We start from the raw sequence: 26,266 nt of genomic DNA, 5'->3' as shown, positions 1-26,266 counted from the left end.
TATTTTCTGTCAATCTTTCTACAACAGACTGTGCCAGCCCCTGGGATTCCCTTTCTACAGCCCACTTTGCCCTGCAGGAAGTGACCCTGGAACCCCATCTGAATCCATTACTTCCCTCCCATCCAGCTTCATCCCCAGTCTCCCCTCATCGGCTCCATCTAGAGGCCAAAGTGTGTATGGCAGACAAAGCTCCACTGCTGACAGACCACAGCTCCATTAGAAGGGCAATAGGTGGCAGGTCCACTGAGCAGAAGTGTGTCAACATGGGGCAGGGAACCCTTCAGGGGTCTGGAGCGGTGAACCGTGCACCTGGAGAAAAGCCGCCTCGGGCTTTGTCTCACAAAGCTGTTGTGGGAAGGTCGATTGAGAGAAGAGAGAGGCTGAAGGAGAGCTGCTCGCCCTGTTGTGAGAGAAAGGGCCGACAAACACATGCAGCAGGTGGCGCTTCATCCTGGAACCCGCATGTGACAGTGAATCTGAACGGAACATCCGTGGGAGGGGGAGATGGACCTGTCAGCCTCCAGGAAAGGCTGATGTCCAAGAATCTGTTCCTCAGAGAAGATGAGAAAGCCAGTGGCCACAGTGGGGTTTGCTGCCCTTCTAAAACCATTGAAGGTCCTCCAGCAAGGAGCGCAGCTGTCTCCCCGGGGCCCTGGAACATCCCTGGGCCTGACAAACTGCCCGGCACCCTGAGGTCCTGGACCTCCACGGTGAGCAGGTAGAATGGATCCTCACACTGTTTGTTCTCATCACCAGGAAAGCATCTTCCTTCAACCTCACTGTCCTGATTTTCTCTCTGCCTGCGCATTAAGTCTTTTTTTACATGTATTTTTATTCATACAAGAAGATTATAACACCTACTACCTTAAGGTCCAGATAAACTATAAAAACCTGATGTAGGACCCTCACATGTTATGATCAAATCTCATTTTAAAGTGTGTAGCTTCACACCTTTGCATACTCAACTAAAGGTATACAGGGGGGAAAGTAAGTATTGAACCCATCAACATTTTTCCCAGAAGTATATTCTAAAGAACCCAATGACATGAATTCACACCAGAAGTGTGTAACAAATGAAGAAATCAACACAGAGAAATTTATAGATTTTGTGTAATAAAGTAAAAAGCACAGGGAATAGGTATTGAACACAGGTACTGAAATTTTGGTAATTACAACTTGAGGGTGTCTGTTGTATGGAGAAACTTGTTGCAATTAAGAAATAGAAATAATTGCTCAGGTGATTTTGACCCATTTTTCCACACAAACTTCAAATCCCCAGTTTCTGAGAGGCCACACTCTGACCTTCAGTTTTTTCCAAGGATTTTCAGTTGGATTCAAGTCGGATAACTGACCGGTCCTATACAGGACCTGTTGTTTGTTTCTCATAAATAAGCCAAGAGTTTCTTACGATGTGTGTTTGAGGTCATCTTCTTGCCGAAAAATCAGCCCTCATCTTAACGTTTATGTAAGAATCTCCCTGTACATTTCAGCATTAATCCTTCCTTCTATTATATGAAGGTCTGCCAGGACCACTTGCTGAAAAACAACCCGACATCATAATGTTTCCACCTCCAAACTTCTGTCTTGCCATGACATTTTTGGGATGAGGTGCAAACAGTTGAATTTTGGTCTCATTTGACCAGGCTATTTTCCGCCAGTATTTTTGTGGACTTGTTCAGTTGTTGTGTAGCAAACGGTAAACAAGCCTCGAGATGCTTTTTTGTTCGGCAGTGGAGTCTTGTGCAGTGAACGTTCACTTGAATGGTGCTGCATGGACAGACACCAGTCTATATCTCTAAACTATTACATCCTTACACCCCTACTAGGGCCCTGAGGCCCTGTGTGTAGGACCCGCTAATTGTCCTCCTTAAACAATTGAAAACTAAAGGAGATGCATTTTCTTTTGTGGCTCCAAAACTCTGGAACCCTCTTCCTCTGAGATCAGCAGATCTAGTGGTTTCCTTTAAATGCCAGCTAAAAATGTATCTTTTTAAATCTGCTTTTGTTTAATTTTATCTTATACATTTCTTTTTTGTTGAAGCACTTTGTGATTTTTATCTTGTAAGGTGCTATATAAATAAAGTTTTACTTAAATTTTTACTTCATGGAGGCCATGGGCATTGAGTACATTAATGTTTTCATGGAAAAAATAATGTTTCTGCTAATTCCAGGTTATTTTAAAGCTTTCTTTGGGTGGTCCTATGCTCTTGGACAATCTTTCTGATTATTCTTTTGACTCCTCTCTGTTAAATCTTAAAAGGAACACCTGGTTGTGGCTGGTTTATGGTGAAATTATGTTTTCACTTCTGAAATATTTTCTCTGAAAGGGAGCAGTTATTTTCTAAATACAGATTTCAGCAGTTTTTTGGTTTTTATGTATTTTGTTTCATTTTCTTCACGTGTTCAGTATGTATTGCCTGCGTCATTCCACTTTTTTACACATAATCTAATTATCAACTATATCAACTAATTAGTGTTAAATTCTTGCATTTGGGGATTACTGGCATCTAGTATGGTTTTATGTTAATGGAACCATTAGAAATATACACTGCGAAAACTTTGATGTGTGCAATACTTATTTTCCCTTCTGTACATGAGCGCAGGAGATTTACTTTTGCTCAATCTCTCTGTAAAGATGGAGGATTAAAACATTTTTGAGTCATTTAGAGGTAGTGAGGCTGGAGCTCTTGATTCATGTTACATGCCTACAAATATATACTGTAAATGTAAAGATGTGAAAATTATGTACATTTGGTTTACTCAAAAGCAAACCTATTGGTGTTTTTGAGGCAGTGTTGTAGTTAGATACATTGTACAATTAAGGATAAAAAATAAAAAAAACGGAGAGAAGTATCCTGGGATGGTATTTTAGGAACACTGTTTCCATGGCCTTGTCCATATCGACATATCAAAGACTGCCACCAAACTCAGACCGCAGAGGGAGGTGGTGTTTGCATGCATGGATTTAAGACATGTCAGTCTTTCTGAAGAAGAGCTCAGTGGGATTATCACTTCTGGAGCTGAGTTGAATTCATGGAAGATGAATCGGATCTTTTTAATTCACCACTTTGAAGTGACTGAGAACATTTGGCTTAGTAAGAACTCGTACTACTCCTCCGAGTTGTGTACTCAACCTGTTCACGGTTTGACCATACATTCATTGTGCAGTTATAAAGCTGTGTATTCATTTGACGCCCAACAGGTCCAGTCTCCTATTTCTATGCCTTTTAACTGTGCTAAGTGTACCACATCACTGTGGGAGAGGGGAGGAGATCGATGGTTATGAGGTGAGGCGGAGTGCCTTACTCAAACTAATGCAGAGCTGCAATTTGTATTTTGGGAACTCGGTGACCACTGCTGAGATGTGGAGCCTGTTTTTGCTTCAGACGATAACCCCAAGCAGTATCTATCTGGATGCACTCTAAAGATCAGCCGTGTCAATATCGCAATTGTCTCCCTGGGTGTTTTAGACAGGGAGAAAAATGTAGCCTGTAGCATCACATCCTCTCCTCGAAGTAATGCGGAGCCGTTTATCAAGACAAGCTTAACATCAGAGTGGATCGTGGTTTCTCTGCTTCACTTTTGTTTGTTCTGTAAGGAGACGTGAGGTTTGCATTATTGTTGCAGGCCCATTGAAATGATCCCACGAACACAAGCGTATGTTTAATAACCAAATGTTGGGTTTGGAAGAGGTTAAGGCATGCTGCTGTTAAACTGAGACACTCATAGAGATGCCAGTTTTCTCCTGCAGTTTTCCATTCGGATGCAATTTCTTTCTCTCTGCAAGATTTTCAGAAATGAACCATTGGAGATTCTGAGTACCGGAGGACAACTTGAACACAGCATGACGGCATGCCCACACCATACTTGCAAACTGCTGGAAATGTGCTCTTCGCAAAGCTTACCTGCATTTTAGGGTCACTGGTAACATCTTGTGCACTAAGGATCGCCGGGACTGATGTTAATCCCCAGTAAAGCCTGGTCTGGATGGGTCCACGCTGACAGAACTGGGGGGTCTCTTTTGTGGGTGTTAGAGAGGAGCATGACAAACATGTCATTAGGCAGTAGAAATGTGTTTTCTGTATGTATTTAGAAAAGCTCAGAGAACATGTCATCTAGCCCTCTGTATCCATCCAGGCCGCCCCCCTCCGCCTGCTGTGACTGGGTCGGTACACCACACAAAACAAAAGTAAAAGAAAAACTGTTTATTGAACCTGTGAGGGATGGCACGTTCATACCCCACCCCATTGAAATTCAGTATAATTGTGTAGTGTTAATCGTGTAATATTCACCTTGTACAGCTGTATTCCTACAAATATGGTTTACTGTATCATTGATACTGTAGTTTCAAAGACGTGAACAACTATTTTTATGAAATGCGACAGTACTGATATATTACATTTTGCTAAAAAACAAAAAACTTGTTTACTGAAAGATATACTGAAATACTGTCAAATAAACTCTTGACATGGTGTAAAACAGACGTCTCTGGAGACTCTTGCTTAAAGTTTAATAGATAAAAAAAAAATATGTCCCAAGAGTTTAAATGAATGTCTTAGCATTTACTCAAAACTGGAAAATCTTCCCAAATCTTGTGAGATTAGGACTCTTGTGAGACTGTTGACCCGCTCTGTGGACCTTAGTACAACGTAATAAGGAACACTTATTTTAAAGAGCTCTATCTCTTTAAATGTACTTCATTCTGGGCTAATACCTCAACCAGTACTCTTATTTAAGTCAACAGTATAAGAAAGTTAAATATAACTTTCTCAACCGAAGTTGGTGTTTTTCAGCTCTGGTCACTTGCACCTTAACTCTGTAAATTTTACACCTTTTATCACAATGCAAACACAAAAGATGTAAAAAGAGTGAATCATAACCCTAATGTAATAAAATGTGACAGGCTTTAAAGTTTCTCAAAATTCATTTTATTATTTAGTCAAAGTTGTACCTTTAAAAAAAAAAAAAAACTGCATAATGAGAAACACCACTGAATGACCAACTGCAAAAATGGGCACCATTTAAATCTTTTACATTCTCCAATGTTGTCACAAATAATGAATTCAATAATAAATAAATGCTTGCAACAGGTGATACAGTTTTCAACCCAGGGAGAGCATCATTGTCAGTTTGAAAGTCAATAATTATTCACACTTTATCTACCCATAACACAACCCCTTTCCTATAATATGCCTCTTTAAAAGGCACAGAACACCCACACAGATTTTAGCAATGTCAAAACTATCCAAAAACCTGGAAAATGTCCCAACAGATGTCAAACAGGCAAATTAGCCAAATTAGCCAAAAATTAAACAAACTCCGAGATCCGTCTTTTGAAAACTGTCAGCTTTCTGGATATTCATTAGAATTATCAACGACAATCCCTTCCAACAATAAAGTCCTCCAAATGAGGAAATTAAAAACAGGGCCAAGGTTTCAAATAAAAAAACGTGAACAACGTAAACCCAGTATCTCGTGGTTGCTCCTGCCTCAGGAGGAGAGTTTTCCTGTCACTGCTCAGAGTAACTTCCTGTAGGTGCTACAATTGGACCATCTCCTTCTGCATTCAGAGGAGCCTTTGGATGGAGGACAAAATAACAGAACATTTAGAAATTCAAGAACAAATTAACATACTAGTTGAGAGTTTAAAGAATAAAAAAAGTAGATGAAAGTTATATCTTACATTCATACGTTTGTAGATCCCCATTTGGAAACGACAGCAAACCACATCGACCAAATATCCCACCATTCCATGGATCATGCCTGTAAGAGAGAAGAGATCCCACCTAAACTCTAGTGTTCATGAGGGAAGAGGGAAAACACAAGGTCAAAGCAGCCTGGTTGTCAAATATGTACGTTTCTTTTATGTGATGAAGGCCCTGGTGTCAATGTGGCAGAACGAATTTCAAAACCCATGAATAAATAAAACCGGATTTGTATCACCACTGATGGAAGAGTGCTGTATACAGTCACACATTTATTCCTGACGTTTACGGCCGTCTGAACCACCAGAATTCATCATGCTTGGAAAACTAAATCTCCTTCAGGAGTCTAATTCTTACATCCTGTTTCAACTGGTAAAAAAAAAAATCAATTCAAGAGTTTTGTCTTTAAAACCCGTGGGACTTTTTTAAGTTATGTATGGTCTATAGTAGAGGTTACTATCTACTTATTTATAACTAATAATATGAACCATTTTACCTAAAGAAATGAGTGTTTTATTTAAAGTTGTACCAAATTAAACATGCTGATGTTCATTTAAAGGAGCAGGGATTTACTGAGATCAAACATTAAATGTGCAGCCTCCAAACACCACCAGATAGCTGGGGTTTAACCTCCCTCTAATAACCCATAATGTGAACTACTGCAATGCATAGGAAGCCAAACATTTCAGTGTTTTACTTTGAACGTGTCCAAACATTCACTTTTCAGACCGTATTAAACAGTTTGGAGATGAGCAGAAGGCTTTTATCCTGGCATAGGAGTTCACTGCTTTTGCACAACCAAACTTTAACACCTTTCACACAGTAGCGTAAGCATCATAGCTGTTGCAGGTAACCAGAATGTTGTCATTTCAACAACAAGCCGGTTTCATGAGCAGATTTCCCGTATTGGCATGTGGGAAAGCCTGAATGTTGTTCCATGAACTCCTGATGGGGCTGTTTCAGTCCAGCATCATGAGCCTTATAATTCTATCACAGTGTTGGGACACCTTAACTCCTTCAACGGGATTCCTGTCAGAATTCAGTCATTCTAACAAGAAATCAGATTAGTGGGTGAAAAATGAATTTGGTTTTTTCAATGAAAGATGGCAAGGATGTACAATTTTAAGATTTTTAAATCTAAAATGTTAAGACTTTTTCATTTCTAAAATTCTAAAACCTGTGTCCTTTGGGTGCTGTAGAGGTGGCCTCTGTATAGCTAAACAGCAGATGTTCCTCATAGGCCTTTCAAGCAAAAATGTATTGGTGAACTTCAGACGGGTTTTGTTTTCTGACAAAGCAGAAAAACATGAGTTTTATTAAGTATTTATTAAGTATTAAATTACAGTTTATACGAGCAAAGAAAAAAGAAGCCCATTAAACGGATGTAAAGATTTTAGAAAAGACTTTAGGAGATGACAAAATCCATATTCTAATTAATGCCTGACATCATGATCTGTATATTTTTATAGGCATTTAACTCGTATGAACTGAAATATAGGCTAATTTTTGTTAAAGGTGAACTTGCATATCTTCTCCAGTGTATGGTTTGTTTGCTCTGGGCCTTTGTAGGGAAAAAAATGGCTGCACAACACAGAGGAAAAGAACAGCTCTTTCTAGGCTCATAAGGTCATAATTATAATTTTAGCATGATTCTACGCTAAAATGAAAGCTGAGAAATACTCTGCTGCTATCACCTGTCGTGGAAAAAATGCCTCCGACGATGCCGCACAGTCTGACGAGAAACTGCCAAAGAGGCATGTGCTGCTCGGTGACTTTGACCATCAGTGAGCTGATGTCGTATTTCATGAAGATCCCCGAGACTCCGTGGCTGCCTGCAGCGTGGTTTATAACTCGCTCCTGCAGGAAAACAGGAATATAACATTAACCACTGCAACAGTCAACCACAGGGCTAACCAAAACACAACATTTAAACGTACCCGCTCTGTGACCGAGTACTGATGTGTATCTGCAGACATTTGGTATGTGTTGAGCTTGGTAGGCACAATGGTGATGAAGTACTGAAACATGTGGTTTCCTAGAGACGAGAAATGTTGCTTTTTATTAGTGACTGAAAGAACATCAGAGGATTATTAAAGATACAAAAACTGTGTTTCCACTGCAGGAGCTCAGAGCAAATACAAGATGGAGTAACGTTTGCAGAAAATGTCCCCTAAGAGCCTTTCTGGTTCTCACTGAATTGTACGAAACAATTTTACAGCAGTTTTAATCCAATAAAGTTATAGTGACAATAATTTGGGGGCGGATGATCCAACAATAGATTTTAGAGGCAGAAATCAACCAGAGAGAGCACTGAGATGATTGGTTTGACAAAGTTATTGCCTGCTTGAGTTTAACAAGTCAATGGCTCACGCTCTTGTTTAAAGGGCCACTCAGAAGTGTCGGATCCAGAGAAGGAACTGAGATGGAAAGCTTTCTGAAGGGAAAGTCCATGCAAACCAAACATGATCAAAGTGCAGCTTGTTGATAAGAAATCAATTGGTGACCAAAATCAGCCAATATTTAGCTTGACTAGTGACCAGCTTGGATGGAAACTGCAAACCTTGTTATCAAATTAAAGAACACACCATAGTTAAGTCTACTAGATCAAACCGATAACACCACTCTCTAATGGTTAACGCTATTACTGATTGAAGGAGATAAATTCAGTGCTTTAAATACAGGCAAAATTGTTGTGCGCCGCCCTACTGCATATTACACTCAGCTACAGTTTATCTGTTCTTTCTTTCTAGGTGAAACGACTAAAGGAGCTACATCCACTAACATTTACTTTTCCTTCCCATAGAAAGTACTCCTGGATCAGTGCTTCTTTGTTCTCTTTGTGTCTCTGCTCTGTTCTCTCTAACACCCAGTCGGTCATGGCAGATGGCCGCTAACACTGAGCCTGGTTCTGCTGGAGGTTTCTTCCTGTTAAAAGGGAGTTTTTCCTCTCTACTGTTGCTACATACATGCTCAGTATGAGGGATTGCTGCAAAGTCAACACCAGTGACTGTCCACTGTCTCTACATGCTCATCCAGGAGGAGTGAATGCTGCAAGTCTCTGACTGGATGCAATCTGCTGGATTTCCTTAGATAGAAAAACTTTTTATCCAATTTGAATAAATAACTGAATCTGACTGCACTGTTCAATGATTAGGATTAATTGGAATGTATGAACTTGACTTGAGATCTATATGATTCGATTGAATTGACTTAGCCCATTTTAAAGTTACCCACCTTTCACACAATGCAACAGGAAACAACACTCACCAATTATTTTTAATACTCCGCCTTCCTCCCTCCCTGTTGGTTGGAGTAAGGGGGAGTCAGGTTTACCCTAAACCGGCTCAGTTATGGTTGAGGTGCAAACACACCCTCCATTTCTGCTACCTGTATGACCCCATCTCTTTTCCAATGGTTATAATCAGTCTGACAGAGGGAAGTATCCTAATCCTTGTGGTTTTTATTATAACAATGGCCACCAGTGGGCTCTACATGGACACACTTTATCACTGTATTATCTCACTTAGTGCCACTACACATAACCCATTCTAAAATGGCCAAACTCTAACACTCAGTAGTTTAATCTAACCTCCACAACAACCCTGCAACATTCAAACCCTTTGTGAAGTGCCTTGAGACGACATGTGTTGTGAATTGGCGCTAAATAAATAAAACTAAATTGAATTGAATTTTAGTTCATTGCAAGATTCAGTAAGCACATATGAATCATAGAACAAGAGGACAATCTTAAAGTTCACGTATGGGATGCATTTTCAATGGGGAACAGTGAGTCCCTAATGCGGCCCCAGCTGGAGTGCCTGTTAGTTCCTGTTGTGGAAAAACCTCATTATTGAAAATAGATGGTCGCACCATCAGTAGTTATCTTTTCTGTGCCATCGAGAGGGTTGATCAGGCCAGGGATCTCTTCTCCAAAGGATAAGTGGTCAATCCGGTGAGAGAAGTTGTAAGCTAGAACACAACAACATACCAATTAGGTGAATACAAAATTACCATGGCAGTCAGAATCTGATACTCTCCTTCAGTAAATCAGAAAGATAATCTCACAGTCATGGCTGACTAGTGCAGCTAGATGGGCGTGACCTCTAGGGTGAGGTATGGACCTGTGGAGAAATCAAAAGTTCAGAGGACAGTCTAGAGCAGAGGACTTTCTGTTCTTTTAACTAAGGTGTGAATCATTTAGACCTTTGTCTTTTCATAAATTTGTAGTTTCAGTCTCTTTGGATCCAACTTTTTCTTGATCAAAATGCAGCAACTTGCCACTACTCATAGCCAACTGTAGGTAAATGTGGTTTTGTGAGTGCAATGAAACTCGGAGGTCATAATCTAATTTCTCATTAAAGTCAACTGGCTCAAATGGGAAAAACACTGAATTAGTGGAAATAAGCTTTATAATTTATACTAAAACAAAATTACATGTGTGACTTAAACCTTTTATGATTATGTCCAGAGTTTATCAAGACATTTAACTACCAACAGAAATGAACTAATATGCTAAAGGTTAAGCACATAGGTACAGTACAGACCAAAGGTTTGGACACACCTTCTCATTCAAAGAGTTTTCTTTATTTTCATGACTATGAATATTGTAGCTTCACACTGAAGACATCAAAAATATGAATTAACACATGTGGAATTATATACTGAACAAAAAAGTGTGAAACAACTGAAAATATGTCTTATATTCTAGGTTCATTAAAGTCGCCACGTTTTGCCTTGATTAACACTCCGCACACTCTTGGTATTCTGTTGATGAGCTTCAAGAGGTAGTCACCTGAAATGGTTTTCCAACAGTCTTGAAGGAGTTCCCAGAGATGCTTAGCACTTGTTGGCCCTTTTGCCTTCACTCTGTGGTCCAGCTCACCCCAAACCATCTCGATTGGGTTCAGGTCCGGTGACTGTGGAGGCCAGGTCATCTGGCGCAGCACCCCATCACTCTACGTCTTGGTCAAATAGCCCTTACACAGCCTGGAGGTGTGTTTGGGGTCATTGTCCTGTTGAAAAATAAATGATGGTCCAACTAAACGCAAACCGGATGGAATAGCATGCCGCTGCAAGATGCTGTGGTAGCCATGCTGGTTCAGTATGCCTTCAATTTTGAATAAATCCCCAACAGTGTCACCAGCAAAGCACCCCCACACCATCACACCTCCTCCTCCATGCTTCATGGTGGGAACCAGGCATGTAGAGTCCATCTGTTCACCTCTTCTGCGCCGCACAAAGACACGGTGGTTGGAACCAAAGATCTCAAACTTGAACTCATCAGACCAAAGCACAGATTTCCACTGGTCTAATGTCCATTCCTTGTGCTCTTTAGCCCAAACAAGTCTCTTCTGCTTGTTACCTGTCCTCAGCAGTGGTTTCCTAGCAGCTATTTTACCATGAAGGCCTGATTCACACAGTCTCCTCTTAACAGTTGTTCTAGAGATGTGTCTGCTGCTAGAACTCTGTGTGGCATTGACCTGTTCTCTAATCTGAGCTGCTGTTAACCTGCGATTTCTGAGGCTGGTGACTCGGATGAACTTATCATCCGCAGCAGAGGTGACTCTTGGTCTTCCTTTCCTGGGGCGGTCCTCATGTGAGCCAGTTTCTTTGTAGCGCTTGATGGTTTTTGTGACTGCACTTGGGGACACTTTCAAAGTTTTCCCAATTGTTCAGACTGACTGACCTTCATTTCTTAAAGTAATGATGGCCACTCGTTTTTCTTTACTTAGCTGCTTTTTTCTTGCCATAATACAAATTCTAACAGTCTATTCAGTAGGACTATCAGCTGTGTACTATATCCACCTCCTGCACAACACAACTGATGGTCCCAACCCCATTTATAAGGCTTGAAATCCCACTTATTAAACCTGACAGGGCACACCTGTGAAGTGAAAACCATTTCAGGTGACTACCTCTTGAAGCTCATCAACAGAATGCCAAGAGTGTGCAGAGCAGTAATCAAAGCAAAAGGTGGCTACTTTGAAGAACCTAGAATATAAGACATATTTTCAGTTGTTTCACACTTTTTTGTTCAGTATATAATTCCACATGTGTTAATTTATAGTTTTGATGCCTTCAGTGGGAAGCTACAATATTCATAGTCATGAAAATAAAGACAACTCTTTGAATGAGGTGTGTCCAAACGTTTGGTTTTTACTGTAAGTAATGGTTTGATTACAGGAATGAAATGGGAATGGGTTGGAATAAAAAGTTAATGGCTGGATGCAACATGGGGAAAGAGCAAATTGACGAGAGGCACCAAATACAATCAAACAAAATACCACTGAAACAAGTTTTAACAGTTTATGTGTCACAAATGAGTGACTGGTCAGGTGCACATGGAGTATTATTGTTCCACCATGAGCGCAAATGCAACTAACACGCTCTGACCTATTCTTCACAAACAGATCAGCTGGGGGTACAGTTCAACAGACATAACTGTGGTGCCTGAGCCACATGAAGGTTAAAGGATGAACTCTCGTGTTGGTGCATTCCGAAACTGAATAAATTACTTTTGCACAATGGGAAGAAATGAGGGCATTATATAGAATCTACAGTTCAAAGGATGGAATTGAAGATGCTGGTACATACTTGCCAATAGTGATGTGGAAATTCCCTGCCACTTTGTTGACATACAGGTGCCCATGTATCCTGCAGGAACTGGGCGAACTGGAGCTGTCATCACTGAGAAGGGAAAGTTAGAATAAAAAGCTTCCAATGCTCAGGTCCATCAGTGTGTTCACGCTGATCACAATAGATCACCCTAAGTGTTCACCTTTGACTCGGAGCCGGAGAAGGTCCTTTCATTGCAGACTTGAAGAGCACGTTCTGCAGAGAGTGCTCCACTCTGAGACGGTCCTGGATGTGCAGGAGAGTCCTAGCAGAAATTTATGGAAAATAGGAGGCAGTAAATGGACTGATTTTATCTTATGTTTCTCTAGTCATACCGACCACTCAAAGCACTTTACACTAGAGCCACATCCACCAAGTCGCACTCAAATTGGACAGTTTTATAAGCTGATACTCAGATAGTAGGCAACTTGGGAATAAGTGCCTTGCCCAGAGGCACATCAACATGTGGCAGGAAAAAGCGGTCATGCTCAAAGTTGAAGCTATTTTCATCCTTTCACATAATTCTGGACATTTAAATACATAAGTATTAAGTTAATATAAGTATTAACCTTAAATAGTAGTCTGGTCTTATTATCTGTAGGTTCCAAAAATAATTAAACAACACAATGCAGTACAATAAAGACTCATTTTACTAATTTAGATAAGCTCTACTCCAACATCTAAAAGTCTTGAACTTGTCAAAAATGAATGGAGTATAATAGACTAAATGCTGATTCTTTCGAGCTTTTTTATTATTTTTTCTTTTTTTTTAACATTAATATTTTTTCCATGATTTCAAACCTGCTTTATTTAATAGTTTTTACATACTCTTTTCTTTTTTGGCTTTAGAAAATAAGGAAAGGAAAACATTGTGTAGCACTCCTAAATGTTTTACTTGTGAATGTAACTCTGACATACTGTTATAGAAAATCCTTACATGTTCGATTGAACTTACATGTGCCACAGTTTTCGCTCTGGTGGGAGTTCAAACCTGACCTGAAATGTAAAAAACAACTAATAGTCACAGAAGGACAGAGATGCTTTGACATTGTGAGAAAGGAAAAGCTTCCACTCACTGGCTCATATTTTAAACCATCTGAAGCAACCATAGTCTCTGCCAGATCCAGGACATCTGCTCCTATGTCTGCGTTATACACCACAAACACGACACATATATAAACAAGTGAGAGACATTGAAAATAACCTCAATTATTAATTCTGATCTTAAATTTATAGCTTTTAAATATATGTTTTATTATTATTGTAGCAAGTTGCTACCAGTTTAACAGTTAAGGGTCAGTTTTATCAGTTTCAGACTTTTTTAGCAAATTTACTATTTAGACTATTATGAATCTTTTTATAGTGGCTAATTCAAACCACTTGCATAACAACCACTTTGCATATATGACCCCAACTTAATGTTCTTATTACAGCTGTTCTATTATATATTTTAAGTACATGATTTTTGGCCAAATTGTGGCTACTGTATTTTTATGTTCAGCGTATTTAGTAAACAAGTTAACCATTGAAAGACAATGAAAAAACAACAAGTCTTGAAATTCAAAGTATGTAATTTAAGTGTCACAAATACTTGAAAGCTAATTTTTTAATAGTTTTTAAATAAACAAGACTGTTCGTTCGTTCGTTCGTCGTCTTCCGCTTATCCAGGACCGGGTCGCGGGGGCAGCAGACTCAGCAGAGACGCCCAGACGTCCCTCTCTCCAGACACCTCCTCCAGCTCCTCCAGGGGGAGTCCAAGGCGTTCCCAGGCCAGCCGAGAGACATAGTCCCTCCAGCGTGTCCTGGGCCGTCCCCTGGGCCTCCTCCCGGTGGGACATACCTGGAACACCTCCCGAGGAAGGCGTCCAGGAGGCATCCGGTATAGATGCCCGAGCCACCTCAACTGGCTCCTCGATGTGGAGGAGCAGCGGCTCTACTCCGAGCTCCTCACCCTATCTCTAAGGGAGTGCCCGGCCACCCTACGGAGGAAGCTCATTTCAGCCGCTTGTATCCGTGATCTCGTTCTTTCGGTCATGACCCAAAGTTCATGGCCATAAGTGAGGGTAGGAACGTAGACCGACCAGTAAATTGAGAGCTTTGCTTTTCGGCTCAGCTCTCTCTTCACCACAATGGACCGGCACATGGATTTCGTCTCTTCTTTTTGCGGATGACGTGGTCCTGCTGGCCCCCTCTAGCCAAGACCTACAGCATGCGCTGGGGCGGTTCGCAGTCGAGTGTGAAGCGACTGGGATGGGGATCAGCTCCTCCAAGTCCGAGGCCATGGTACTCGACCGGAAAAGGGTGGCTTGTCCTCTTCAGGTTGGAGGGGAGTTCCTGCCTCAAGTTGAGGAGTTTAAGTATCTCGGGGTCTTGTTCACGAGTGAGGGAAGAATGGAGCGGAAGATCGACAGACGGATCGGTGTGGCTGCCACAGTAAACAAGACTGTGTTATCTTAATATTAATAAAAATATTTTATTTTTCAAGCCAAATTTGGACAAACTAATTAGAGAATCGCTATATTTTAAATCTATGGGCTTAAAAAAATACAAAAAAATGTCACGCTGGTTTACAAATACTAAGGCAATGATAGGGCTCTGGGTCAGTTCACCCCTTCACCATTTCATACCCACGTATTACCATTTTGTTCAAATTTACCCTGAATTTGTACCCGTACAAAATACATTTTATACCAGTAAATTTAACCATTGCATATCCTTTCATTTCTCTTGATAGTTCAGTATTGTTGATTAATTATGGAGATACTTTATTATAAAGATGCTCAAATCTTATAACTCAGTTTAGATGTACAAGCTTAGACAAGCTGACTGTGATTCTGATCACTGTTCGGGACCAGCTGACTACGAAAATAAAAGACTATGTGCAAAAGTCCGAAATACCTGTGATAGACCTCTGGCTGGTAGGTATTATTTATTGTAACATAACCTAATTTCCTAACTAGAAGACAACTAGTAGACAAAAAAAAAAATACTTTATGATCACTAAAGCTTAAAATGATAAAGGGATGAAATAACCAGCTTCATATGTAAATGCCATTTAAAGTAGTTTTTTTTTTTATTATCAAAATTGATCAATAATGTTAATTCGACAAAGTGTCCCTAAAAATCGTTGGAGGTAGAATACTAACTCAAGCCTGACTACGAAATCACCATCAACAAGATAAAAGTAACATGTTTAAATAAAATACGGATCGTAATAAATGTATATACTTACACTGGCATCTCATGGCTACTGTGATGTCTACATTTATCCTGAGTTTGCTGTAAAGGAGGAACAGCAGAGATGAGGACACAACAGAGAGGTTTCACAGCAGAGATAGTTGTAGCTTCTACCTGGTGAAGTCTTTGTCCACCTCGTATTCATAGTTCATCCATGTGTTTCTGTACACAAAGAACTCCAGGAAGGACAGAACCGCCATGAGGGAGAAAGCTACCAGAGACACTGAGGACAATTTCACAGAGATGGACAGTTAATAGAACAGCTTTAGCAGCTGGTTTATGTTTTTGGTTAGCTAGTACCTGTTCCTCCGCTGGCTGTTGTCTCCACGTAGCTCTCAGGCACTTTGGGAAAAGCATCTAATTCCTTCACCAGAGTCAGAGCTTTTTTCCTGGATATTCTCCTCATGTTTGGGACCAGCACAGGAGGTTTAAAGCACTCATAAAATTGGATGCTTTCAGCCTGCTAGCTTGCTGGATACATTCAGTTATTGGCGAGTTACCATGACAACTTCCGAGCTAAACGTTGACGTCCTGCTAACCGGTTCAAACTCGACTACGTACGACTAACCTTCTCACACCAAAGAAACAAGTTTTAAAAACGTGTGTTTTCTACAGTTAAGGTGCAAATGTTTTCTACTAATCAGGAAATACAACTCACGGAGGAAATTACCTGGGAGAAGATGATTCGCTGTCGTTTTATTGTTCCCTTTGGACAAAAACAGAGGACATTTAGCGTGATCGCCCTCTAGCGACTATCAATGTTACTGCTGCCTGATGTTCTAAAAATTTAGAATAGTTTTGAGTAGTTTCTTCATCTCATGCACAAGCAGAAGTTATAAAATTAGCTTTCAATTACAACTCTGGGGTATGAATGTTAGACTGAAGCCACAGCACTTATGTAGTCTTTGGAAGTGCTCCAGTCAGTAGTTCTTCACTCTTTCTGAAGGTCTTCTTTGGACTTTGGCTGATTCTTCCCTCAGTTTGTCCAGTCCTTGTACCATAACAGCTTACTGGACAGTGTGGGCTTCAGAAGAATAGCAACAAGTGTGGATCAAAAGATATGTCAATACAGAAAATCTTTCTACAGAAGCTGAACAGTATCTGAAAGTAATTAATTTAATAAGAATATGGTGAAATGTCCAGCAAAGGCCTCATACCAAACCAGAAAAATATCTGTCTTTGGTATTGGTTATAGACTCAACCACAGAAGTAGGAACAACAAGTTTCTTTGTGATAAACTGCTAACATTTCGAACAACACCGGGGTTTTAAATCTCAAATTGTTACTGTAACAATCAATCCTAGCGACCTGTCCAGGGTGTATCCCCCCCCCCCTCCTGCCTATAGACTACTGGAGATAGGCACCAGCTTCCCCGCAACCCACAATGGAAGAAGAGGAGTAGAAAATGACTGACTGACAATTATTCCTGCACATATTTTGTCAAATTGGTCAAACTTTATATTTTTAATGTTTGTTTTAGGTATTGTAGCTATCTGTCTTGTCCACTATGCCGTTCTTGGCCAGGTCACTCTTGTTAAAGAAGTCTTGATCTCAGTGGGTTCTTTTAGCTGGTTAAATAAAAAGCATGTTTTATATTTCTAAATGCAGACACTAGCAACATCCAGTGCTATCTGATAAAACTAAAATCAGACAGTGGGTATTATCATCTGATTATTTATTAATTATTTAATCGATTTATTATTAGTGAATAACTGTTTTCATGCGTGCTGAGTGCGATTGCTAATACATTTAATTTTTCTGTCTAATAGAAAAATTACTAAATGACCAACTTTAAAACTGAGCTTTGACAGTAAAAAGAAAAATGAATTTTTCAAGACGAACTCTTTAGGAAACAGGAAACACGTTTAGTGAGGTTAAAAAAAAAGAGCCTAGAGATCAATGATGTAGAATGATTTTAAATAAGACAAGCTGAGTTTATTGACAACCAATATATTCAAGATAAGAGGACCATTGTGCATTTTTAACAATATGCCATCAATATAAGCTTGTGTCTTGAGTTAGACGTGCATCTTTCCAAACCAAAACAGCAAATAAATAATAAACACTTCTGCACAGATTCAGTTACGACTACCATATATGTATTTATACACACACTAACATATGAATTCAAGTATTTCTTTGGCATGATTTAGTAGCTATAAAAGAATAAACTGTAAGCATGCCAACAAAAACGCTCTAATACCTCAGAGATGCCTCTAACATCAAGTATGTGATTGGCGTAAATCTTAAAGAGGCCGACACACAAAAACAATATACCTGCTGCCAAAGCAGACTTATGGTTGACTCAGTTTCAAGTGAAAACCTTCCATTCTACTCTGCAGCTACAGAGTCGGGACCCTCGTCCCGCAGGACGGCCGTCTCTAAGAAGTCAGAGGTCGGCGTGTCTGGTGGCTCCTGAGACAGATCTTCAGAGCATCTACTCACGGTGGGCGAGATCACATCTGGACTTGTGTCACATGATTCTGTGCTCTGCTCCGATGTGGCTGTGGTGGTTGTTGTAGCAACGCTGGGAGGAATCGGGTCAAATTCTTCGTCGTCATCCTCCAAGATGGGTGACTCATGGATGTCTGTCATGGAAGAAAAGGGCTGAGCTGCTGTAGAGGTTAATGGAAAGCAAAACAACCTGGTTTCCAGGCAAGGATGAAAAATAAATCAATTAAAAATAAAAAGCTAAATTTATCATTTTAAATGGGTTTGGTCCGCCCTGTCAATTTACATGGATGCCTCGGATGTCTTGGTAGGTTTGCAGCTGTCCCATACTCCTTGAATTTTCATATGATGGATCAAACAGAGCTCTGTGAGATGTTCAAAGTTTGGAATAATGTTTTGTAATCTAACCCTTACTTCATGCTTGTCGACATCTTTATCCCTGACATGTCTACTGTGTCCTCTAATAATAATAATAATAATGTCCTCTAATAATCCTCTAAGGCCTACACCAAGCAGCTATATTTCTATTGTCCCAGGTGGACTCTATTTACTAACCAGGTGACTTCTAAAGGCAGTTGGGTAAAGGGAGCAGAACACAAAAGCACACCATCCTTTTCAGATTTTTATTTGTGAAGAATTTCAAAAATCATGTATTATTATCCTTTTTCTTTACAATTATGCACTTGTTTGGTTGGTCTCTTAAATAAAACCCAAATAGTATAGATTGAAATTTGTGGTTGTGAAAAACCTTTTTCGAATGAATACTTTTCAAATCCATTGTTAACGAGTTACATATTCAAGCTTGGACTGCACATTTTTGTTGTCAAAAAGAGAAACATTTAACTTACTGCTGAAGGCTTCTGGGTACTGCTTTGCAATCTTTCCTTTTAATGTTCTGGAGAAGCAAAGAAAGATCCAGAGATCAGAAGGCCTGCTGTGCCCAGTGCAGATGTGACTGAACTAAGAGACTGATGACTAACCTGATTCTCCTGAAGATGCTGTCCAGATCCTTCTTCATGTCTACCAAAGTGCGGGTGTGGAGCAGGAAGCGCTCGTTCATCTGCTGCAGCCTCACGTTCGACAGTCCATTGAAGTTGATCAGCATCTCATTGGTTTTCTCAAAGCGGTCGAGCCTGTTTAAACAAAAATTAGGCAGAATAAAGAAAACAGCAAATAAAAAAGATTTATGTGGCATTCATAAAGTTAGCTACTTTTCGTTTTGCATCAAATGACCACCACAAAGGTCAATGTATTTATTAGGTTTTTATGTGAATAAATCAACCAAAAGTGCATAATTGTGAAAAAAAACAAAAATGATACATGGGTTTAAAGTTTTTTTTACAAATATATAAAAATAAAATCTTGTGTAACAAGTTTTTTTCACACATCATTTAATCTTTAAACAGAATCACAAAGATCAAGGAACGCAGCAGACACATCAGGGTTAGGCTGTAAAACCATATCCCAAGCAGAACTGCAAAGCTACTAAGACATGGCTATCCACCTTAACTAACAGGCCACAACAAGAAGAGAATTAATCAGATATGCAGAGAAGAGGGTCATGGTAACTCTGAAGTTGCTGCAGAGAACAACAGCTCATTATTTCAACAAAACTGACCTTTAAGGAAGAGTGATGAGAAGAAAATAATTGTTAGAAGTCCTGCTTACAGTTTGCCAAAAACCATGTAGGGGTTTCTGCAAACATGTGGAAGAACTTGCTCTGATCAAATGAGATACATGTAAAACACTGTGTGGCAGAGAACTAACACTGCACATCACCCTAAACACACCACAGCCATGATGAAACATGGCGATGGCAGCATCATCCTGTGTTGTTCTTCAAACATGAAATGGGAAGTTACCTAGAGTTGCATGGAAGATAAATGGAGCTAAAAACAAGGTAATCCTGGAAGAAACCCTGGTAAAACTGCAAAGGACATGAAATTGGGATGGAGGTTCACCATCTGGCAAGACACTGAAGCATACAGCCGGAGCTCCAATGGAACGATTTAAATCAAAGCATATTTATAGATTAAAATGGATTAGTCAGACCCCAGTCTTCAATCTAATTGAGAATCTGTGGCAGGATTTAAATGTTGAAGTTCACAGTGAGTCTCGAGTGAGATAAGGCTATTTTGCTTTTAAAAAAATGACTCAGGGTTTAGTTTCTAGATGTATACAGCTGGCAATGACCAATATCTATTCAGCATAAAGCCACTCACATGTGTCTCTGAGCCTGGATGATGGCGTTCACATCTTCAGAATTCACCATGCTCAGCATCCTGTTACAGAACACACCGGAGGCTGTGGGCTCCACCATGGTGACAGGAAAGCTGCAGAAATATTCACATATTGACAGCTTAGCGGTCTTCTTACATGTTATTAAAACATAATATCCGTTACTGAACGTGATTAGAGGCGAGAAAAATAAAGAAACTAAAGCAAGGGAAATCACTGACGTCTGCACCCACCGTTTCTTTGTTTAATCGATTAAACTACATATGGAAACTCACTGAGAGAGAACAAAACAAATATACTTAAACTTCCTGTCACAGGATTCCGACTTTCTTCTTTTGTGTAATCCCGGTTTGTAGGTGACGTTTGAGGTTCGATATTGCCCCCTGCTGGAGAGGCGTGTACAAAACAATTGGGTCATTGCTTTGTTTGAGAGTTTGTTTTTAAAATAAAATTAAAGCCATAGTTAATCCTGTCAGCGTGGCTTGAGCCTATTCTAGCAGTCGCTGGGAAGGGGCGGAAAGCATCCAGATCATCACAGGGGCCAACCCACAGTCACACACTTTCTGCATAGTTTACAGAAAGGAATGACAGGAATGTATTCTGCATCACTATATGGACATTTCAGTTAAAAATTAAATGATTATATTGGATCTAGTCATTAATAAAATTAATCATAAAATTGCTCTCGACCCAGGCAGATTAGGTTTAAAATTATTAATATTCAAGCAAGAGCTTCGTTTTTGAAACGAGGCAGGCGTTGTATTGAAAATAATTTATCCTCTTCTCTGTAACCAGTGGACAAATCTTTGTTGGCATTATAGCAATTAAACCCTTCATATAAATGCTGACCAGCTTTTTGCATTTTCCCACTGGTATTTTGATGATTTATCCTTGGTGATGAGGTTAGAAAGCCTCCTTGCCATCACCCTAGTCTTTAGTTCCCTTTACAGATTCCCTCTCGGCTTAAAGTCAGGACTCTGGCTGTGCCGCTCCAAAACATTAACATCACTTCTAGTTAGAAATCAAACATGTTGGTAAAATTAAAAGACTACTCTAAATGTATGAAAACTTTTGGGGCTAACAAAAAATAATTATTATGGTTTTTTTTTAAGATTTTTATTTATTTTTGGTCCTTTTTCTTTGAAAGTAGGCAGACAGGAAATGGGGTAATGAGATGCAGCCACGGGTCGCCGACGCCGGGACCAGAGAACAACCACGTCGAGGGCCAAAGCCTCTCTATACATGAGCCAGGTGCCCATGCATAGTTACTGATTAAGTAAAGAAGCAAGAACATAAACAAACCTCTTAAGCCCCAATGGGTTTTCATGAAGTTTGTACTTAAAATAACATTCCCAAATCTAATTGATTTTTTCTTAGAAATTACAAAATATTTAAATGATGATTATGTTAATAATTATGTTTTTAAAAGGCGTCATAAGTCTGATCTTCCTCTGCTGCTGGTTGAGTGAATTTCAGGTGAATTGTGAGAAAACATATATTTTGGGAATCGGTGAGATTTCTCCTTTCAGCAGACTTACTGGTTGTGTGTGTAGAAGCCGTGTGGTAAACAGTTTAGACCAAGTTTTGCAGTGACGCCATTTTGTAGTTTTAATTGTGTTTGTGGAAATGGTTTACATCAGCTTTTAGCCAAGATTCTGACTCTTCTGTGGATTCAACACACATCTATGTTAAAAAGGGAACTTACAGAACAAACATAAAAAGATAAATAGACACCTAAATAAGAAAACAATTGAAAAACAGATGTTTGAGTGAGCCTTTCTTGTCGTAGTCTGAGAAGATGGTTTCATTTGATAAAAGTTGAAATTCTCCATTCAGGTTGGGGATAAGTCTTAGCCTCAAGTGGAGGGTTTTAAATATCTTGGGTGTATTGTTCACCAATTGGTTATAGGATGAAGCCGGAGAAGAATAGACAGATCAGGGCTTCATCTGCAGACATTTCTCAGGTCTTTTATAGTCTAAAAATGTGTGAAGTCAAAAAGCAAAGCTCTCAGTTTCCCAAATGTTTGATCCGACCCTCACCTGTTTGTCATGAGATATGGATCTCATGGTTTTTTCAGGGCAGCAAATAGAAATAAATTTTATAAAAACAGGTAATCAGTGCAAAAACTTTACAGCTGGAATGATGTGACCCCTTCTGTTTGTTCCAGTTAGGTTTTGCCTCAAAGGTTTGGAACAACTACAGGTGATCAAGAGCTTTTTTAGTATTACATGGGAAACGTGTGTGAACGTAGTCTAAATGAGGGGAAATAAAAGAATAAATAACCATTTCAAGTTCCTGTTTTGACACCAACATTGTTAGTTTGGAAATATTTCTCAAATCATATGAACGGTTTTGGAGTTGTTTTGAAGGACATTCTAGAGACATTGATTGGTCGACTTGAAATGTCCAATCTCTTGCCTGATCAAAGGAACCATGCTCTCCGGGACAAAGATCAGACCCTCTGTCTTCTCAGAGTTCAGTTGAAGGAAGTTATTTATTTTTTTTGTAATTTCAGTAGGAATTCCAATAATTTAGACTAAAACAGTAAATTCCCCAGAATCTGCAGTCATCATGACACTTTAGATAAAACAGTTTCTGTTCAATACATTTTATAAAGACCAGTTGGATGTTTTTTTTTTTTATGTTTTGTGATTTTCCAGAATAGAAATCAGTTGGCCAGCCACAGCATCTCCTAAAATGTTTGGAATAAAAAGTTATGTAGAAATAGGCCTATGATGCTTTTGGCCGAGGGGAGTCCAAGCATGTTTAAAAGGGATGGGGACACAGACAGTTTGGAGGTACAGATTAATAATGTCTGTCACAAAGAATGTATGTTTGGTCAGGTCTGAAAACCGTTCAGAAACACTGAGGTTGGAAGGATTTTGACCGGGCTAGTAGAGGGTTTTGTGTCTGTTAAGAGTGAAGGACGACCATGATTGGGAATAAGATGGATTAAGTGAAAAATAGGGAATAGGTGAAATCCAATTTACTATGTCCTTGGCCTTTTAAAGCCTCCATTAAAATAGACAGTCAGAAAACACACAAAAGGAAACTCACAAAATTACTTTTATTAAGGGACAAGTAAAAAAAGTACATGGCGTATAAAAAAATACAAAACCCGCTTTGTCTAACTTGTAAGCTAAGTTAATGCATAGCAACAGTACATGCAAGTCTAAAGTTAGGTATCCTACTATGGTTTCCTACTACTTTAATATTTGTAAGCTATAAGATTAAACAGATGTACAGTTTGGCTGCAGTCTACCAGTCGTTACAGTCTACATGATACAGATGCAAAGCAGTGATACAGTATAAGTTAGGTTGCACGCAACTCGGTTGAAGAGCAAATAAATAGTTGCACAAAAAAAGATAAATTGACCTGACGCAGCTTTGAAGGGAATCCGTGTCAAAATCACATTCCTAAAGATGAAAAGCTAATGATGCAAAGAATTTATAGTACAACACGTCTAAGCCGGGATACAAATAAATATGAATTAAATAAATAATGAAACGGGCCGGCTGACCCTCCCGGCCCTTTTATGTACAAATCAAACCCACAGCTCCAAACGATCAACATGTGTATGAAATTTCATATTAGTGTTCTTTTTTTTTGCTTGTTTTTGTTTTCTTTCTAAGAATACCATAAAGATACATACAAACGGCCCGGATAAACACAAGTGGCCATAGAAAACCTGCATTGTTTTGACATTGGGTGAATTTCAATGTGCTTTGGCTTTCGATTGATAAATAAAGTATTATCAGGCTATACATCACAACACATTTGTGGTTTATTAGAAGCAATGGCATAGAATTTTAGCTTGTATAAAGACTTTTACCATAAACTAACCAAGAAATGACATGAGACTACTGACATTGGTATTGCTGAATGACTCTAAACCGATTTTCTGTGATTTCCTGTTGTTTTTGGTGTGATATTATTATGCAAAGACACTATTTCTCCTTTTTCTCACATCTTTTGTTACATACAAAAATAAGTTACGACTTAGGAAAAAACGGATCCAAAAAAACAACAAATAAGCAAGATTTACAGTTTTTGTAAGGCCATGCAAAATGTTTCAAGACTCATGCATCGGGAGTTTTCAGGTCTTTTGGACGAGTGAGCTTGCCATTCATGCAGAATGCACTGCGTGTTGTTGAGGCCACAATAAATATAGGTACTGTCCCTTTTTGTTTTGTTCCTTAATACCAATCCGAGATTAACACTAGCACTGTCTGTAACACACAATTAAGGCTGGTGTACTTGCTGTTGAGACTGTGAATAGGCCTTATTTAAATGGATCCACATTTGCACACAGAAGTTCTAACAGAAAACACACACAAAAAACCTCCGATAGGAGGGGATGTCATCGTGAAAGGAAAGAAAAACACAGGGGCTGCTGTACATGTCTGTGCTTGTCAGTGTAGTGTCAATCGTTCCAAAGCAACTTCCAAATAATTAAAAAACAGGGATATCTTTGAATAAATAAAATAACTCTCACTATGCAGGTGTATCTTAATAAATTATAATATCAAAAAGTTCATTTATTTTACTAATTCAACTCAAAAAAGAAATCTCATACATAGTCATTCCACATATTTCTGTTAATTACGATGATCATGGCTTATAGCTAATAAATACACCCAACTGTAGTTTCTCAGAAAATCAAATATTTCACAAGACATGAAAACATGGATTTTTAACAGAGAAATGTCGTCACAATCCTGGGGAAGACTGCCAACTTAACAGTTATCCAGGAAACAGTCACTTACACCCTACGTGAGGTGGGCAAGCCGCTAAAAGCCTTTGCTGAAGAAACCGACTGTTCACAGAAATTTGTATCCAAGCATATCAATGGAAAGTTGAGTGGGAGAAAAAAGTGTGGTAAAAAAGGATAGAATAACTGCAGGTTTGAGAGAATCGTAAAGCCAAAATTATTCAAGAGGTTAAGGGACATTCAGTTTGTAGAGATTGTTCAGCATCATTAATAAATTAACTTGTTTTACATGAGTTAATTTAGCATTTTGGGAATAAAGGTCCAATAATCTGAAGAGAGAGTAAAGGGGCACAGAATCTTCAGGTTCAGTGTGAAGTTTTCACAGTCAGTGACGATTTGGGTAGTCATGTCATCTGCTGGAGTTGGTCTACTGTGTTGTATCAAGTCCAAAGCCAGGTCAGAAGTCTACCAGGACATCTTAGAGCATTTTATGCATCCCTCCCTCTGCATAAAAGCTTTATAGAAATCCTGACTTTATTTTTTAGGACAACTTGGAATCTGCCCACACTGCGAAAAAAAAACACCAATACCTGCTTCAATGACCATGATGTCACTATACTTGACAATTTTCTGCTAAACTCCTTTTCCAGGTTTTCATTAGCTGTAAGCCATAAACTTAAAATGATGACAGATAAATCGTTTAAATATACAGGTCCTTCTCAAAATATTAGCATATTGTGATAAAGTTCATTATTTTCCATAATGTAATGATGAAAATTTAACATTCATATATTTTAGATTCATTGCACACTAACTGAAATATTTCAGGTCCTTTATTGTCTTAATACGGATGATTGTGGCATACAGCTCATGAAAACCCAAAATTCCTATCCCACAAAATTTGCATATTTCATCCGACCAATAAAAGAAAAGTGTTTTTAATACAAAAAACGTCAACCTTCAAATAATCATGTACAGTTATGCACTCAATACTTGGTCGGGAATCCTTTTGCAGAAATGACTGCTTCAATGCGGCGTGGCATGGAGGCAATCAGCCTGTGGCACTGCTGAGGTCTTATGGAGGCCCAGGATGCTTCGATAGCGGCCTTTAGCTCATCCAGAGTGTTAGGTCTTGAGTCTCTCAACGTTCTCTTCACAATATCCCACAGATTCTCTATGGGGTTCAGGTCAGGAGAGTTGACAGGCCAATTGAGCACAGTGATACCATGGTCAGTAAACCATTTACCAGTGGTTTTGGTACTGTGAGCAGGTGCCAGGTCGTGCTGAAAAATGAAATCTTCATCTCC

At 39.2% G+C, this 26,266-nt stretch overlaps 3 protein-coding genes across 10 annotated transcripts in view; 1 reads left to right on the top strand and 2 right to left on the bottom strand.

Annotated features, from left to right (window-relative positions):
* magi2b (membrane associated guanylate kinase, WW and PDZ domain containing 2b) overlaps nt 1–4,479 on the top strand; it is a 146,920-nt gene extending 142,441 nt beyond the window's left edge. For 5 of the 7 annotated variants that reach the window (XM_047352691.1, XM_047352678.1, XM_047352671.1 and 2 more), the window contains one exon: nt 28–4,479. In XM_047352691.1, the coding sequence (XP_047208647.1) occupies nt 28–722 (695 nt within the window). In that variant the 3' untranslated portion in view covers nt 723–4,479. The remainder of the gene's footprint in view (nt 1–27) is intronic. The other 2 variants (XM_047352684.1, XM_047352698.1) reach the window with 1 other exon arrangement.
* Nucleotides 4,480–4,905: 426 nt separating this feature from the next.
* On the bottom strand, nt 4,906–16,312 carry LOC124859853 (endoplasmic reticulum-Golgi intermediate compartment protein 2-like). The gene is made up of 13 exons (XM_047352708.1): nt 15,858–16,312; nt 15,672–15,780; nt 15,553–15,599; nt 13,397–13,464; nt 13,276–13,316; nt 12,484–12,585; nt 12,300–12,392; nt 9,771–9,826; nt 9,576–9,674; nt 7,643–7,740; nt 7,400–7,562; nt 5,684–5,763; nt 4,906–5,576 (listed from the first exon to the last, which is right to left on the bottom strand). The coding sequence occupies exons 1-13, from the start codon at nt 15,961–15,963 to the stop codon at nt 5,511–5,513; spliced, it is 1,128 nt and encodes a 375-aa protein (XP_047208664.1). The 5' UTR covers nt 15,964–16,312; the 3' UTR covers nt 4,906–5,510.
* A 1,150-nt stretch (nt 16,313–17,462) lies between these two features.
* Nucleotides 17,463–20,614, bottom strand: kxd1 (KxDL motif containing 1). Of its 2 annotated transcripts, none has more exons than XM_047352716.1 (5): nt 20,480–20,614; nt 20,231–20,341; nt 18,989–19,141; nt 18,857–18,903; nt 17,463–18,145 (listed from the first exon to the last, which is right to left on the bottom strand). In XM_047352716.1, the coding sequence occupies exons 2-5, from the start codon at nt 20,326–20,328 to the stop codon at nt 17,889–17,891; spliced, it is 555 nt and encodes a 184-aa protein (XP_047208672.1). In that variant the 5' UTR covers nt 20,329–20,341; nt 20,480–20,614; the 3' UTR covers nt 17,463–17,888. The 2 variants fall into 2 exon arrangements, with proteins under 2 accessions (XP_047208672.1, XP_047208679.1); XM_047352723.1 differs by having other exon boundaries at nt 20,468–20,594.
* Between the last annotated feature and the right edge of the window lie 5,652 nt (nt 20,615–26,266).

The sequence above is a fragment of the Girardinichthys multiradiatus genome, chromosome 2 (assembly GCF_021462225.1).
Source record: "Girardinichthys multiradiatus isolate DD_20200921_A chromosome 2, DD_fGirMul_XY1, whole genome shotgun sequence".
In the NCBI taxonomy this organism is placed as follows: domain Eukaryota; kingdom Metazoa; phylum Chordata; class Actinopteri; order Cyprinodontiformes; family Goodeidae; genus Girardinichthys; species Girardinichthys multiradiatus.
This window is presented reverse-complemented; position numbering and strand designations above follow the sequence as displayed.